This window comes from Micrasema longulum, unplaced genomic scaffold (assembly GCF_059751315.1).
Source record: "Micrasema longulum isolate JH-2025_06_02 unplaced genomic scaffold, ASM5975131v1 h1tg002399l, whole genome shotgun sequence".
Lineage (NCBI taxonomy): Eukaryota > Metazoa > Arthropoda > Insecta > Trichoptera > Brachycentridae > Micrasema > Micrasema longulum.
Genome location: NW_028279548.1, coordinates 44,415 through 61,631, shown reverse-complemented (window position 1 = coordinate 61,631; position 17,217 = coordinate 44,415). Strand labels below are relative to the sequence as shown.

The 17,217-nt window shown below is 31.6% G+C and overlaps 1 protein-coding gene and 1 non-coding gene across 3 annotated transcripts; one reads left to right on the top strand and one right to left on the bottom strand.

Annotated features, from left to right (window-relative positions):
• Positions 1-2,029: 2,029 nt before the first annotated feature.
• TRNAR-UCG (transfer RNA arginine (anticodon UCG)) lies at positions 2,030-2,102 on the bottom strand. Its single transcript has one exon. It is a non-coding gene; the product is annotated as a tRNA-Arg (tRNA).
• A 1,119-nt stretch (positions 2,103-3,221) lies between these two features.
• On the top strand, positions 3,222-9,451 carry LOC148272277 (glutactin-like). Of its 2 annotated transcripts, XM_088240257.1 has the most exons (11): positions 3,222-3,445; positions 4,640-4,783; positions 5,167-5,320; positions 6,037-6,215; positions 6,288-6,494; positions 6,592-6,760; positions 6,849-6,938; positions 7,024-7,139; positions 7,896-8,144; positions 8,406-8,484; positions 9,244-9,451. In XM_088240257.1, exons 1-11 carry the CDS (start codon positions 3,269-3,271, stop codon positions 9,321-9,323), a joined length of 1,644 nt encoding a protein of 547 aa, XP_088096383.1. In that variant the 5' UTR covers positions 3,222-3,268; the 3' UTR covers positions 9,324-9,451. The 2 variants fall into 2 exon arrangements, with proteins under 2 accessions (XP_088096383.1, XP_088096384.1); XM_088240258.1 differs by lacking the exon at positions 5,167-5,320 and having other exon boundaries at positions 3,271-3,445.
• Positions 9,452-17,217: the final 7,766 nt, after the last annotated feature.

Sequence of the window (17,217 nt, the reverse complement as noted above, 5' to 3'; positions counted from 1 at the left end):
CTTGTAGCTTCAAAACGCATTGCATGATAAAGCATATTGCATATTGCAACAGAGATGAATAACATTTGAGAGAAGATATTATAGAAGTCTAGACATCTACAGGTCTTATAACATATCATTGGCTGGTTAAAGTGGCCATTTTATACACTAAGTAATATTCACCTTTCTGCCCATTCTTGAATATATATATTACCTCAATTCTTTTATCTGTTGATGTTTGTGAAGTTAAAGAGCTGTAACCTTCATTTATGCGGGTGAGATTCATGTAATTGAATTATTTCACCTACATACTAGGCAACGCCTGAAAATGTTATTTTTTCAATTCCTATACTTCTTCATAAACCAGGTGGATTTATCAATATTTTGAGTTTGTCCAAATTTTTGTAGACAAGGACTGTTAATTTAAACAGCTCCCCAGGGAGTTGAATGCAGTCCTTGACTACAAAAATTTCGACAAACTCAAAATATTGCTGACATCAAAATAAAAAGCAATTTGTTAATTTCTCTAAAATTTTATTGGACACGCGGAAATATTGATTGACACAACAGAGTAGATAAGTAAAGGGTCATTTAATAAGAGTAATTGAATAAATGAACTCTGAACTTAAAATATAAAACAAATTTTACATGAAGTAAAATGGATATTTTTAAATCATGTTAAATAATATTCGATGTTTTAAAAATAATGTCGGTCAAAGTTCCACTACGGCGTTGTTTAATCCGGGGTCCAATTTTCATTAGTTTTCTCATAAGATGAGCAAAATAGGGAAAAAAATACTACCCTGTCAACACTAACGTAATGTCCATTTTTTTTTCTTCTAAAATCTGACAGATGGAAAAATAATTCAAGATTAAGTAACGTATTTGCCACTTACACATGCATTTGCTAATTTCACATGAAATGTGATCTTATCCTGTTTCTTTGAGATCCCAGCAGTATTTCACATTACACTTAAAAAAAACACAACACCGCATAGTTGAATTCAAATCGGGAGTTGCGTACTGAGCGACGTCTACAAAGAAACTAACGGGTCAAAACGTACAACTACTCTTTTAAGAGTAGTTTGGTTGCCTTCTGTTTGATGCTCGAATGCGGTTTCTGGACTATCCTTAATTCTATGCATATAAATATAAATACAAAGATTAATTAAAAGCGTAAAAAAAAAGCGATACAGAAATCTGTTGATAAATACACTTAAAAATGCATCTAAAGATGTTTTATTATATTGTAGTATACATAAGAAAAATAATACAATAAATATTTTTCAGCAAAAGCACAGTTTGAATCAAATAGTTATGACATCTGTGTATACAAAATCAAAGCTTCAACAAACAAGCGATGGCATGGTGTCAAATCCTTATTAATGGTTAAACACCTTTTTAAATATGTTCATAGATGTCACAACTATTTATTTTACTTTTAACTAATTTTTTTAAATGTTTATTTCGAAACCAATAATAAACAGCTTTCAATAAAGCCGCAATAATGTATTAAAATGTACTTATGCAATTAACACGTAATTTAAACAAATTAATTTCAACGACATAGCTGCCATCTATGTTTTAACAACCTGAAGCTTCTTCATATATCCGAGCTTTTAAAAATTTAATACCTACCTAGGTTTTAAAATATTCTACACTTTTTAGTTGTTTATTAGGAATATGGATAAAAACGATTTTTTAATTCGACTACCGTTTAATAATACAATAAATAATTGTGAAAGGTTGTTTTTTATTGAAAAATTATTAATGAATGTATAAGAAACATATGAATTTTTTAAAATTACGAATTTATTAGTTTAAGTAATTAATAAATTAATGCAGCAGATAGATTCTCAAACTCATGTCTTATGCTCAGGCATAAATAAAAACACCAGTATTATTTTAGACAAATTCAAGCAATCTTGATCTCAAAATGCAGGCCAAAAAATCTATCTTATTTTGTGTACGTACATTTTATTTTAAAATTTCTGTCGTTCCTAAAAATAATTATGATTCAAAAATATATCAGCAAAATCTAAATTAAGTTCGACCGTGACAGGACTCGAACCTGCAATCTTCGGATCCGAAGTCCGACGCCTTATCCATTAGGCCACACGGTCATGGGAGAAGAAGGCGAAAAACTGTTATTTAAGCTAAACATATTGATTATTAAAACATCATGTGGGATTAAGTTTATTCTATAAAATTGAGTTCAAGAAATTTGCACTGATGATTTCATTTTCAACTTGAGCAAAAACTGTGAAAATATTAAACTATTTGATTGACATTATTTATATTCATGTAAAGGTGCCAGAAAAACTGGTTCATGGTTCAAACACTGACAGAAAAACTGGTTCATAATATTACCAAAAAATATTTTTTTTGCAGATATAATGGTATTTCAAATTCTACCTTATATACTTATTAAAACGAAACCTGATACTTAAGAACAATACCAAAACTTGGCAAGAACCTAACGCGATGAATTGAACTCAAGTGCAAGATTTCGAGAGCTGACCAAAAACAACAAATACACAATTGCGACGTATTTAGAACCGCGTTATAAATCTATTTTTTTCACCAGCGTCACTCCGGAGCAACTTGACTCTAAATTTTTAAATATGACGATCAGCAGAACCCAATAATCCAGACAGTTCACTAGTTCTACATCTCAGAAGTTCAGCACTTGTGATTACGGCATGCCATCCCCAAAAGAAAATCAATTATGAATTCATCATTACAAATGTTAGAATCCATGTTGAGTATAAATGAAAACCAGCAAGACTCAATTACAAATAACGAGAATGACAATCTATTTTAGAGACACAATCACAACTTCAGGAGCACAAAAAAAAAAAAAACAATTGCCTTTACATGAGGATCCCCTTATGTGGTGGAAATAAAATTAATTTAAACGTAGTAATCATTTGCCATTTGTGCGCTAATATTTATCAGCTTTTCCCAGCAGCGCCGCCAATGAGCATCATTTAATATCAATAGTCTAGAAATATTACAGTGTTTTTTTTAAATAATCTTTAATTATCACACGTGTACTATATTTGTAAGTCAAAAAACTGTCTTCTTTTGAACGTATAAAAATCGTGTAGATTTCAATAACAAAAACATCTAACACATGACCCAATAATTCGTGGGTCAACAATTTTAATTACTTTAGTAGCTATCATACATCGTAAAAATATATTTTATTCAAGTTATGATTTGTCATTACTCTAGGCAATGACGTTATCAAAATAAATCGACTCAGTTTGACATCACGGGTGATATAATGAAGTTGGTAGTATTTTTATCGACTTTGGTTTGTATTTGTGCTGTGAGGGTGTCTGTTCCAGGTTTGGGAACGATTTTGGGAACAAAAACGCTATCAGCATGGACTCAAAGAACCATATTTGCTTTTAAAGGTATAAAATTTGCACTGTCGCCCTCTGGCAACCGCAGATTCATGGTAAGAGATTTTTTTGGTACAGATATAAAAAAAAGCATGTTATTATATGTTAAGCAAGTTGTTTATTGTTTTATTTTATACTTAATCTAAGCCATATAACATCAAATAGTTGTTTTTAATTTTTTACGTATTGGGTCAACAAAATCATATTTTTTCGTCATTATTATGTTACTAAGACAAGTTCCTAAAATCTTATCCTCATCACAAAATATAAGCAGTAGTTTAAATATCTTCTTGGTCGTTAGCTCTCGGCAGAGCAGTCGTTGTCACGATGGCAGGGGGAAGCACGTCGCCAAGATTCGACTTCACCCGCTTCTGTCGTCAGCGCTTCTGAAGGCCCTCTGAAGAGGGACGCCAGTCGTTTCTATCACCGAGACTCTCCATCTTGAAGCGCTTTTTCCGGGGATTGAGTTTACTCTTAATTGTTTCACAAATTGTTCCACAAATTGTTCCACAAATTGTTCCACAAATTGTTCCACAAATTGTTCCACAAATTATTCCACAAATTGTTCCATGTTATCACGTCGCCTAGTAACGTGCCTGAAATACCCGAAAACACCACGATTCTAACTTATAAATCCGGTGTTAAGTTATACCTAGGCCAATGGCTATTATACTTTTGGTAGAAATCTCTACCACTATGCCTAGGCATTACTTTATATTAGGTTTATAAGTGAGGCCCTGATTTGTACGGTGGAAGAAAGACGCCGTTCGATTCCCAATTCTTGGGTTATTTAAATATTAGTTATATGGGTTGTCCATGTTATCCGGAACATTTTACGCTAGTATCTACCACATTTTGAAGGCTTCTATCTTTCTTCATTCTATTTGTCCATGTTTCTGCGATGTAGAAGAATATAGGAAAAAATTGGACTGACCATTTTATTTTTTGTAGACTTAGTTATCCTTCGTTATTGCCAAACTTTTTTCAACTTCTCCATCGTAGAGCAAGCTAAAGCATGTCTTCTTTTAGTAGTAATATATTATGTTGTACCCAATTACATAACCTTTAGCTGATATGAATGTGGGAAAGGAATTTTATTAATTTATTTGAGATTATTAAGAAGTTGCACAGTTCCAAATCTTTTTATATTAAACCTATGGAGTGAATTAGAAGCATCTACTGCTTAATTAAACTTACTTTAAATCCCAAAGTAATAAGGAATCTCTTTGATTATTGTTTTTTTTTTGCAGCCACCTGTTCCAGAAGAACCATGGGATAATATTTACAATGCAAGTTCTTCTGGAAGAAACTGTCCTCAGTTTTTGAAAAAAATTGTTGAATCTACCCATGAAGATGTAGAAGATTGCCTCTTCCTGAACGTTTTCACACCATTTGTAAGTAAACACTACATTCAAACTATTTCTACTTTTTGTTATCAGGTGTTTGGTCATTCCATCTATATTTTGGGTTTGTTCACTAATTAAACCAAGTGCACATTTACATTATGAAAAATAAAAAAAATATTGAAATATGATGAATATATTCAACATCGCCATATTTTAGGTTGGCGATTTGGACTGTATTTATGTCGTTTTTGCATTTGAACTTGAAAGGTGTAAAAAAATTAACTCGTTTATATCTCATAAATAACAGAACATTCCAGATCAGCACTATCAGCAGTCAATGTAAAGGGCTAGATCCACGAGATGGTTTTTCCATCAAATTATTTTTAAATGATTTTTATGTCACCGTGCATAAATATTTTGGGTTGTTTAAGATTCCAGATTCAACTAACAAAACTTTGCTTCCTGTTATGGTTTATATTCACGGAGGTGGTTTTTACGAAGGCTCGGCAAGATCTTTCCCTCCAAATTACCTTTTAGAAAACGATGTTATTCTAGTAGTCTTACAATACCGTCTCGGTCCATTGGGTAATTATTATAAATATTTTTTTCACCAATCTTTAAATGTTAAGCAAGTTTTTTTTTTTAAACTTTTTATACATTGGCAGGGTTATTGCCAAATTGCAATTTCTTCCAACCAACCAATAAAGTAAAACGTTTCATTTATTTAATTTTATTTCAATACGTTTGTGAAACATAACAAAATAAAAAGGACGCCTTAATAGAATTAGCAATATATTTATAACAATAAATTAATGGGAAGTGGGAATAAAGAAAAGGAAAAAGGAGAGATTAAAGAAGAGAAACGAGAAGTTTTTTCAGATGCCATTTAAAGATTCTTCAGATAATTACACAGTCTTATCACATGGACATTATTTTATGAGCTTGAAGAGAACGAGGAATTGTGGATAGGAATCTAAAAGTTTTTTTTAATGTGAACGAAGATGCAAGAAAAAGACGTAAAGAAGAGAAGATATAAGCCATGAACTGATAAGCGTTGAAATTTTTCACAAAGGTATAGTGGAGCTATAGAACTAAGAAATACAGTGAACAGAAGTAATGGGGTATGATAATCTCTTCGCCAACGATAATCAGATAATATATGTGGTCATATATCCTATGACGAAAGATATACCTTTTGCGTGTATTCCGAAGTTGTTCACTGACATTATAACATTTATTAATTGCCTACACAAGTTACAATCTTCATAATATTCTTTACCAATTAAAACATATCTTTCCAGGTTTCATGTCCTTACACACAGATGGTCTGGCTGGGAATGTGGGATTAATGGATCAAGTCCTTGGACTAAAATGGGTCAAAAATCATATTAAAACCTTCGGCGGAAATAATAATAGGATTACCTTATTTGGCCACAGTGCAGGAGCTGCTTCCATATCATTTATGCTTTTGAGTCCAATGGTAGAAAGTTACAATTATTCATCACCATTTATTTCTGGTTTCTTCATTTTTTATAATAATGTGTGTTTTTAGGTGGATGAGAGTTTATTTCAAAAAGCGATTCTGCAGTCTGGGTCAGCGTTAAGTAGTTTAATTTTTGAAAACAATCCAATGGTGTTTACCAAAGCCTTGTTCAAAAAGTTAACTAATATAACTCAACCTGTTGATGACTCTACTATTGAAACATATTTTAAAAATGCGACTGTAAATGATCTTCAACGTGCGCTTCAAGATTTGATCGTAAGTAATACAAGCACTTATTTGACAAACTTAACTGATTTTCCTGGTTCAATTGTATTTAATGTATTGGTTTTGTTATATTGAAATACTATTTTAGGCAAACGACCCATCAATGGTATCTAGTATAGGACGACCAGTAATTCAGAAGGCTGGAATCGTAAAGTTTATTGATGGATATCCTGATGAAATTATTAATCAGGGTAAAATACGTACATTACCAATTATGCTGGGAGTCACAAAACACGATGGATCCTACGTAACTACATGTCAGATTTTTTACTATGCTTTGTGTACAATATTTAGCAAACACCTTATGTAGTAGACATTTTAATTTATTTTGTGATTTTTTTCCAGCTCTTTTTGATACTTTAGAAAGCAAACAATTGCTCACTAATGATATTTATCTTAGAAACAACTTTATTCCATATTTATTAAAAAAGTTAGGTAAATTGAAACAATTTCTTTTTCATAAATATTTTTATATTAATTATATATCTAATTTATCGTAGTAATCGGCCATCTTTTTTAGGAGTCGTTGACGAAACTGGAGCATTATCTCATATTATTCAGAACAAATATTTTCAAAAGCTCTTCGAACGGGAGGAAGATACTAACTTTATCAATATGATTCCTGGGGTTATAGATGTAAGTTGAAAATTCGATAAGTATTTGGTCAAATATGACGTGCATTATTCAAAATTGTTTAATTTCATTTAAATCAATTCATAACAAAACGAAAAAACAAATAATACATGAAATAGAATCGTTGATTGTATTTTAATCTTCAAAGTTTGGCAGACTAAATTACGTATAAATTGATCAGACGAGATTTTTTTGGAAATACTCTAGATTTATTTTTTTTTCCAAAAAACCAACAACATTTTGAGTTTGTCCAAATTTTTGTAGACAAGGCCTGGATTCAACTCCCTGGGGAGCTGTTAATATTAACATATTACAATAGAGATCTTCATCTATGTTCTTCAACATTTTAGAGATTGTATTATAGAAGTCTAGGCATCTACAAGACTTGTAACCTATCGTTGGCTGGTTTAAGTGGCCACTTTACACACTGTGTAACATTCACCATTCTGCCCATACTTGAACATATATATTTCCTCAATTCTTTCATCTGTTGATGTTTGTAAAGTTAAAGAGCTGAAACCTTTATTTATGCGGGTTAGATTCATCTAATAGAATTATTTCACCCACATACGCCTAAAAATGTTATTTTTTCAATTTCTATACTTCTTCATGGACCAGGTCATAAGCCCAGTAGATGCCAAGACTTCTATATTACCGTCTCTAAAATGTTCTTCGTCTATGTTGTAATACTTTTTTTTTTAATACGTTTTAAAAGAAAAGAAATTATGTTTTAAGCATTAAAAAAAAGTTTTATTTTAGATTTGCGGAATGCTTTACTTTAAAGCGCATGCTTTGAAACATGCTAAAATTAACGCCTGGTCAAACGAGCCCACGTTTTTATACACCTTTGATTACAAAGGAGAACACACAAGATTTGGCTATGATACAAATACTTCAAAATACCCCTTTGATGGTGGAATCCACCATTCTAACGAACTTCTGTATTTATTTCCTTACCATTACAAAACACCATTGAATGAAGATGATCTTAGGATAGCTAAAACCATGGTAAGAAAATGTTTAAAATTCCCAAAGCTGCTTATTTTTTTACGCAATAAGCAAGTACTTGTACCGATGTTCGCCATATTAACATAATAAGTGTTGTTGTAATTCTAATCACGATGAGAAACTATTTTTAAATGAACTTTGAAAATGTGTTAACTGTTTTTATTTATAAAACGACCAGTCAACTAAAACGGTTTAAAAAAATTGGAATATTGTTTTCTTAATGCTAATGTAACGTGTTACCCATATGCTTGTTTGTTACAGGTATATTTATGGACCAATTTTGCAATTAATGGTTTCCCTAGTGCGCAAGATTCAGATATTTGGAGTCCTGTAAAACCAGGTGAGCAAATTTGAATTTATTTATTCATTCAAAATTACAAAATTAAATATTTATGAACTTATTAAGGCTTTTTAGGCTATGCCCGTGTCAAGCCACAATAAATAACAATAAAAATACATGGTAAAATTAAATAGATCAAATTATTATGACATAGAATAACACTCTAGAAAAAAAGGTAAATGTTATAAATAATCAAATTCCAAAGAATACAATGCAAAAAAGATAATCAGTAATAATTTTTAAAATATAAAATTAAACAAATTGAGAATCACAGATAATCAAATATACAAAATAGTGGTATCAATAAAATCAACAAAATAATTGTAAAATATAGTAGTATTAAAAAAAAACAAAATAAGATTATCATTTAAATCAACAGAAAAAGAATATATACATAAAAGCATACTTGAAATGATAATTAAGATATGTATTCTTGAAACTCACTCAATACTATAGTAAGAAATAGGAGTAATAAATCATGTGCCAAATAATAGTACGTACTAAATTAAATTAAACAAAAATACATAATGAAAAAAAAAACATAAAAATGAAAAAAAGAATTGTTAAAAGTTATTATTTCATGAAAGAAGGCAATTTTTTTCGAGTGTAATCTTCCTAATGTCACACATGATGACAATTGTATTTTTTTATCACTGTTCATAAAAACTAAATAAAACTTTTATTGCAAAATTGTTCTACCTCACTTTATTTTTAACTACTCGTTTTACTGATCTATATTATTTAATATTTCTGTTTCAGGAAAAAATGGCCCATACTATCACATCAACTCTACTTGCTACAAGGATGAAGATTTCGGTTCAGAATACAAAACAATTTAAAATTATTTATAAACCACGTGCATTATGATGTCTGTAACATTATAAACTATGGATATCCGCATTAGTACTGTTCGAGATACCTATAATTGAGTATTTTACCAAAATATAAATATTATTATACAGAAGAATTTCAACTTTTTGCTGCGCAATCCTATATTCACAATGCTTCCAGTCAGTCCGACTACCACGTGACCTTCTTCGTGACTTTCCTTCTTCGCCGCTTGGAGGCGATGCCGGCGCGATAGCTAGTACCACGTAATCCTAACGTTCACAGCGCTTCAAAATGCTCGCAATAGTACCAATACAAAATAATGTAATTTGTACTAACTGTTTTTAATTCCCTGCTTTACGATTTTCAGGCAATGCCTTATTTATGTTTTAATGTTTTAAATAAATATGCAATAAAACGCTTGTATCAAATTCACTTTTAGTTTATCCACAAATTAGTAACTTTCGCTCTAGTCAAGCACAGTCAAATCGGTAAATATGTAGATTTTGAATTTGAATTTATGTAAAACAAGCAAAAATAAATAAATCAGGAATATAATAAACACTACCCAAACTAAAGCAATTCATTATGTCTTAATGGGAAATAAAATATAAAGCAGAATAATACAGCTGAACTCCGTTTATCCGAGCTCCGGACCTGCGGATCGCCATATATCAAGATCATCATCAGGAAATAAAAAATAAAGAAGTTTTAAATTTAAAATTTGTGCAATTAACTTTGCTGGTCATGTTTAAATTAGTTTTAGATGTTATTACAATTAGCTGTCTTTCAAAAGCAATAAAATCTGGCACCCAATAATCCGGAAAATTTGAATTTTACCGTATTATTAAAACCATGGAATTTTACAACGGTCTTTGTTACCGTACAATCTGACGTTAAAAGAGTTATCTTCAATTTTTCTGAAAGAAAATGAGTGTATTCGAAGGAAAATTTTAAGTTTCTTTTTTGATAAACTGTAATTGAAGGTATTGTTGAAATAGCTTAAAGTTTTATAAATACTGTATTTTGCAATAATAAAACAAATGAAAACAACTTTGTTTTGTACCTCTTATTTTCAACTTTTCCTGTAGACCGATTTTAAAAGATATTCACGCTTCTTTATCAAGGTAGACTGAACTAATGAATTATGAAACCAATGAATATAAAACATGTTTTGCATTATAAAAAAATAGTTAGCTTTCTAGGCAATTGGATATAACTTCGTTAACTGACCATCGTCATACGGGCCCACGTACATATTGAAAAAGATAGCTCCTGTCTATTTTTTTGTTTTTTATTTATGTATCTACGCATAGTAATTATTTTAATTTTTTGAAATAATATTTTTTATTTATTTGATAAAATCATCACTGAAATACAAAATTAAACAATTATCAAAGAATAACTGTTTGGGAAAACTCGGTAGGATGAGAGAATAGAAAAAATAGCAAAAGGAAGAAAATGTGAAATAATGCCAAAAATATCTATGTAAAAAAAATAATAATAATAAAGGGAAAGAGAACTAATAATTAAAAATTGTGGTGTCATAGTATCCATGTAAATAGTGACTGAGACAGTAACGATAGTAATGGAAGTAGCACCAATGATACTTTCAAGTTTAGGGAATCGATAAAAATGATAGTGCTGAAGAAAACGATACTGATAACGAGAATGATGATGGTTATGATTTATGATAGTGATAAGGAAGAAGAAGTAAGTAATTATTAAGACGTTAAAAGTGATGTTTTCATGCAGTTAAGAATGTAACAGCAATATTTATAAGCAACCTTAGCAAAAAGAATTTGGCACACTATCTTATCTGTCTCCTAGACATATATCAACCCATCGTAATTGTTTTGTATATAAGTGTGGATACAATATTATTTCGTAAAAAAAAATTCTAAGACTAAGCGGGTTTATGTCAGTCGTAAGCCGTTATCGAAAACAAAAATTTGCTTCGGTTCCCACGGACCGTGTCTAAAATGAAACATAAATAATAAAATACTTAGATCCGAACTAGAAAATGCTATACAGCATTATTGAATTCATTTTTTTCTTTGTTATAAAACTGTACCTTATTATTTTTGTACCGCATATTTACGTATTTTATTTTGCTCGGGCCAAGGTCGCATATAATTTGAGAATAAGAAAAATTACATTTGTTAAAAGAATAATTGAAAAATAAGTGATTTACTAATATTTTTTACTAACCATGCCCCTCTAGTTCTTGGGCAAGCTTTATCATCATAATAATTCCCTTTCCGCACCTAGCAAAACGCCCCTAAGAGTTCGACGCCAAACGGGTGGTAAAAAAAAAACTTTTTTTTTTTTGGCCAAACATTTCAAAAAAAGTTCATTAAATATATGTATATGACCACTTACCGATTTTTCTATGTCTACCGATTTCGAGACGTGCCTGTGATTGTATCACTAGTTCAATTACACTAACATGCAAATCCCGCTATACACATTCAGCATTCTTAGTAGTCGCACAAAAATCAACGTCCCGATAGAATACATACTACTTACAAGCTAACACCAACTTTCATTGATTATAATAATATTAAAACGTCTTTTATTTAGGATAGAAAAAAAGGGAGAGGAGTATTTAAAAAAAATATTCATTTGGACAATATATTCCATACACACTAGAATCACGTTTATCCGAATTCCAGTCATTCTGATCGTTATCAGGAAATACTAAATAGAGAAGTTATAATAAGGATGTTATGGCTACCTCCGTGGTGTAGTGGTTGAGACACTTGACTTACACAGCTAAGGTTCTGGGTTCGATTCCCGATGAGAATACAAAAATTGAATGTGATTTTTCTCAACTCTCGGTGCACTGCACTGTAATTCACCACTGTACTTGGCCCTCAAGGCCTGCTGTGATGCAAAAAATTAAAATTATTTGTAAACGAGTTTCTTTGTCGAGATAATTAACTTTGCTAGATATGTTTGACTATTAAAAAACATTGGAAAATAATTCCTTTGCGCGTGGTGATGTAACATCGTGTTACCACAAGCAAAAGACAGAATATTCTAAGGCTGACATTTGAAAAAAAAACAACATAAAATATACTGTTTCAGAATTCCTTTTATATGATTTATAAAAATAAATAAACAGCCCTGTTATTGCAATAAAAAATCATAAATTCGCCGCTTATAATTCACGCGTGCGTCCCACATCACTGTCAAAAACCGATTAAATTTGTTTCACACAACACCGGCTACGGCGGCTACAGAATAGTGTCTCTGTCTTCTTTCTTGTTATGAGTTCTATCCTCGGCCTCTCTCTAATACATATGTATTACTGTATTTGGGGACATCATTCTTCGGGTAGCAACACTAAATATTTTTTAAATTAAAATCCGGCATAGTTATACAAATTTTACTTTCCAAATCTGGTGTGAAAGTGTTCATTTGAAGATCATAAAAAATACAACGTCATCATTAAAAAAATAAGAGAGATATATCAAGTAAAAAACAGATATACGAGGGTAAAGTCGATGGTAAATGAAATGAAATTATTAACATATAAACAAAGAATATTTTACAATACAATGGCATTTGTTCATAAAATTATAAACTCTAATAAAAAAACAGAATTTTGGAAAAAAATTGATCGGAACCAGCATGAACACGATCACAATACTAGAGAAAAGAACAAAATTAGACTTCCATTTAGGAAAAAGGCAAAGTCACAAAATTCTATTTTATTTAAAGCAATTAAAAAGTGAAAACGAAATGGAAAAAAATATTTATGAAGAAAAAAACATATCAAAATTTAAAATAATGGTCAAGACATATGTGATAAACAATTTATAAATTAAATATATTTGCAATGTTATTATTAGAACACACATAACAATATGTATGATATGTGTGCCCTACTTTAAGATTTAAATAAAAAAAATAAAAAAAAAAGTATTATATGGTATGTCGACTAGTGTGACGTTAACAACTTTATCAGATTTCTTTAATAGTTACTATGGTATTGGGCTCATATGTGTAAATCAATTTCCTTAGTCCACTTCTGTAACTAGGCAATAAACTATTAGGTACCCCCACTATGTCGGCTTAAAATACTTCAGTCAACTGTTGAAGAAAAACGTGCACAGAATAGAAAATGTTTTTTCCATTCATCAATACATCGCTTGCTAACAATTAGCATATTATTTTCTTTAAAGACATTACCATAAGTGCACCATAAAAGGCAGTGACGAAACGAATAGTTTTTGAATGAGTGAAAAGTGAATTTAATGGAAAGCGAAAAATTATCTGTGCAGTGGTCAGTACGTTGTTCTTCATGCATCTTATTGCCAGAACAATGTTCATCTAGGTCAACGAAATATTACAGAGCAAGTTTTTTAATAGCTTTTACTCGCGACTTCGCTCACGCCGTATTAGGGAGAAAATATTTAGGTTATTCATTAGTTGTATCGTTTATCATTAAAAAAATTATTTATGGAATTATATATTTTATCGGGATTGAACCTGGTCTTCCAAATATCGCTATGAAAGAAATTCGATGATCCGTTGGTCTATTGCGACGTAGCAAAGTAATTGTGTTAAAAAATCTAAAATTCCACTGAAAAACCAAAATGAAAAGCAAACCAAACTAACCATAGATAATGCAAGTTAATGATTAAAATTTAAAGAATTAATTACAAATTGATTCCTTTTGACATCCCTCCTTACCGCCTACTCATTTTCGAATAATGATGCTCATTGTATTAAACAAATATATAAAATATGGACGGGAGTGACATACCGATATTTAGGGGGAGTATTTTTCAGGTATTTTTATTGACAAGTCCACTCCCCTACAATGACCTGCCTCACCCCCCTTTAAATGGCCGCCATTTTTATTTTTACGTTGCGATTACGCTAGTGCATGTACAAAAATTTCAATAACTGAGTACGTAAATATCGCAGAACAATAAATTTGGTGTTATTTGCACGATAACATATTGTTCTAGCGCTTACTAAACAAATTTTATTGATACTAACGGTCAAACATACCTAAAAACATTCAAACACAGAAAAAAGTATGCGAACAATTTATTTTTTTTGTGCATTTCCGCACATCATTCAAAAACTAGTCAGTTAGGTGGTAATTTTTTATGCTATTTCTACAGCTTGTTATGTTATAAAAGTATTTAAATTCACTCTCCACGTTTCTCAATCCAATGAAGTGCATTTGATGCACTTCGGGATTCACTTCTTTCAGCACAAAGATATTAAAACTACCAGATTACAGAAAGCTACTTTTGGCAGCTTTTCTAATTCGGCAACAAAAAATTTATCCTTGACCGCCAAGAAGACTTATGTCCTCGGATGCGGTGGGCGATACGTGGTGGGCAAGCTGGATACTCAAAACATTTTCACAAAAATCAAAAGGTGTAAGAGTTGAGAAAATGTGGATGTTTAAACAAAGGCAGAATGGTGAATGTTACACAGCGTGTAAAAAATGTGGCCACTTAAACCAGCCAATGGCAGGTCATAAGCCCTGTAAATGCCTAGACTTCCATATTCCCCTCTCAAAAATGTTTTTCCTTTCTGTGGTAAAAAAAATATATTTACCAAAGATTTTAATTTTGTGAATAGATAAAAACATTTTATTTTTTTATTACTTCAAACATATTGAAATTTTCATATTACCATTATCCCATTTTTTTTGCACCACAACAGGCTAGGAGGCCTAATTACAGTGGTGAATTACATCACAGAGCACCCAGGCTTGAGAATTGTTTTAATTTTTGTGTTCTTACCGGGAATCGAACCCGGAACCTTCCGTGCGTGAGTCAAGCGTCTTGACCACTACACCACGGAGGCCGCCATTAAAATCAACCACTTTGATTTAACTCTATTAAAATAGTTTTGTTTTTATTTTTTTTAATTGGTATTGGTTTATTCCCATAATTATAATCATTGTTCATGCTGAACTTGATACGGTCAATTTACTATCACTACAGGTACTTAACCTAGAATTATTTAACTATATAAGGGCCTTCTGCCTATTTGATCAAAAAACTTGTTTGAAAATGCCCTAACAAGGCGAAACAATCGTCCGATTTTATTGTTTTTGTGTTTCAAAATAAAATAAGCGGTTTTAGTAGACTATAAACAGTGTTTGCTTTTGATGTTTAAGTTATAACATGAGATTTACAAAATAAATACAATGTCAATAAATAAATCAATTAAAACCTATTCTTATTACTCTTAGTGGTGAGGGTCAGTGCTATGCAAGCTCCTGACGTCACTGCAACCTGTGAAGATTTATTGTGACGGGTCCCCGTGAATAGTTCTCGCCCTCCAAACCCCGGTCTATAAAGAGCCTGGCTACTGTGCGGAAGGCGAGAGTTTACATTTTGCTAAATCTCCCCCTCCTAGCACAGATCCGTAAAGTATCGGGCTATTAGGTAGGGGACAAGCTCTTTAACATCCTATGGTTTTACCAGTGGTCCCCCGAGGATGAGGTTCTTTTTGTGATTTAAAGCATCACATTTACATATAATGTGTATACAATGAAAGCATCCACCCCTTTCCCGAAACTGTTCATAAAGACTTGAGTATTTCTTCAGTTGTTAGGACGATTAGGGTCTTTGCATGGGATTGTTTCTACTGTTGGTATTAGGATAATGGTTTTTGTGAGGAATTCAGTATTATGACGAGAAGTAATTTCGTCTGAGTTCGATAGGGATTATGTTAGGATTTTGCCAGTAGTGTCATGATAATTTGATGTTCCTCTGTGATTTAGTATGGATACGTATTGTTTTTCTTCTGTTGCTTAAATGCATGTTGTATAGGGCAAATTATTCTAATGTTTCTTATATGTATTTAGGTTTTGTGTCGTTGTTTAATTTGTTTGTATTACTACGTTCTTCTTCCTTTCCGAGGCGGGATCTGTAGCGTGCGGCCGCGGTCTCAATTTGGAACTAATACTGTATTCCTTTACTGTCATACATTGATATTAAAAAAAGGTAATTGTGCTGACCATGTGTATTTGATTGATCACAAATTGACAATACTGCAGTGAGGAGTACAATAAAAGCTTTAAAAGATTCTTTTTTTGTTACTTCCGCGGTTTGATTGTAAAGAAATATTAAACTTTCCCTTAATTAGTTTTAAAAAAATTGATATTCCTCGTATGCACTGCAGAACCTACCTCTAGAAGTTTCGGAAAGGTTCATTCTAGCAAGTTGTTTGTTCAATCGGAAGGGCCTGTAAGGACTCTAGTAATAACCCTCATTTGATTTCGTCTGAGCTTTATTAGGTCGAATGCAAACCTTTGCGAGTATCCTTTTATCACTTTCTTCGCATGATGCTGACCAGGTACATGCTGCCAGAGCATTACGCTCTACTTCCTGATCCATAAAATCTAAGCTCGTTACGAGGAACACATGGACGACCCACAGTAGGGCTCAGGAACTGTTGGGGCTCCCTCAGCTGGCTGTTTGAGTGTCCAGGTACCCAAATGAATGTCACATTGTTACACACACTGACACAATAAAGCGCCCGTAGACATTCCAATGTTAATTTAAAAGTGATCTCAACAGAGCTTTGCTTTAAGAGCAACCTGACTGTCTGAGACAGTAAAAGTTCTTTTGTTTTTGTGTTGTCTGCGCAAATTTTCATGTGCGCAGGCATAGATGGCAAAGAGTTCCGTTTAGAAGACAGTGGGGTAGAGCCCTAGGCTAATGGAAACCTTCTAAATTGACTATCTTAAAAATGTTTTTAAAAATTAGAATTGCATTTAACGTTTATTAATTTTACTAGAAATAATAATTTATTGTATGTAAAATTAATACAAGTATAGGCTAGTTAAACATTACACTTAAATATATTATTATTTGTACATCCACGAAAATTTGCAAATTTTGTCATTCATAATAAATTATT

Bases quoted from the DNA above. Each gene is read 5' to 3' on its own strand.
- LOC148272277 (XM_088240257.1), top strand. From the start codon at position 3,269: ATGAAGTTGGTAGTATTTTTATCGACTTTGGTTTGTATTTGTGCTGTG. The intron at 4,784-5,166 runs GTAAGTAAACAC...GGGTTGTTTAAG, and splicing joins TGAACGTTTTCACACCATTT to ATTCCAGATTCAACTAACAA. The intron at 6,939-7,023 runs GTAAATTGAAAC...CATCTTTTTTAG, and splicing joins ATATTTATTAAAAAAGTTAG to GAGTCGTTGACGAAACTGGA.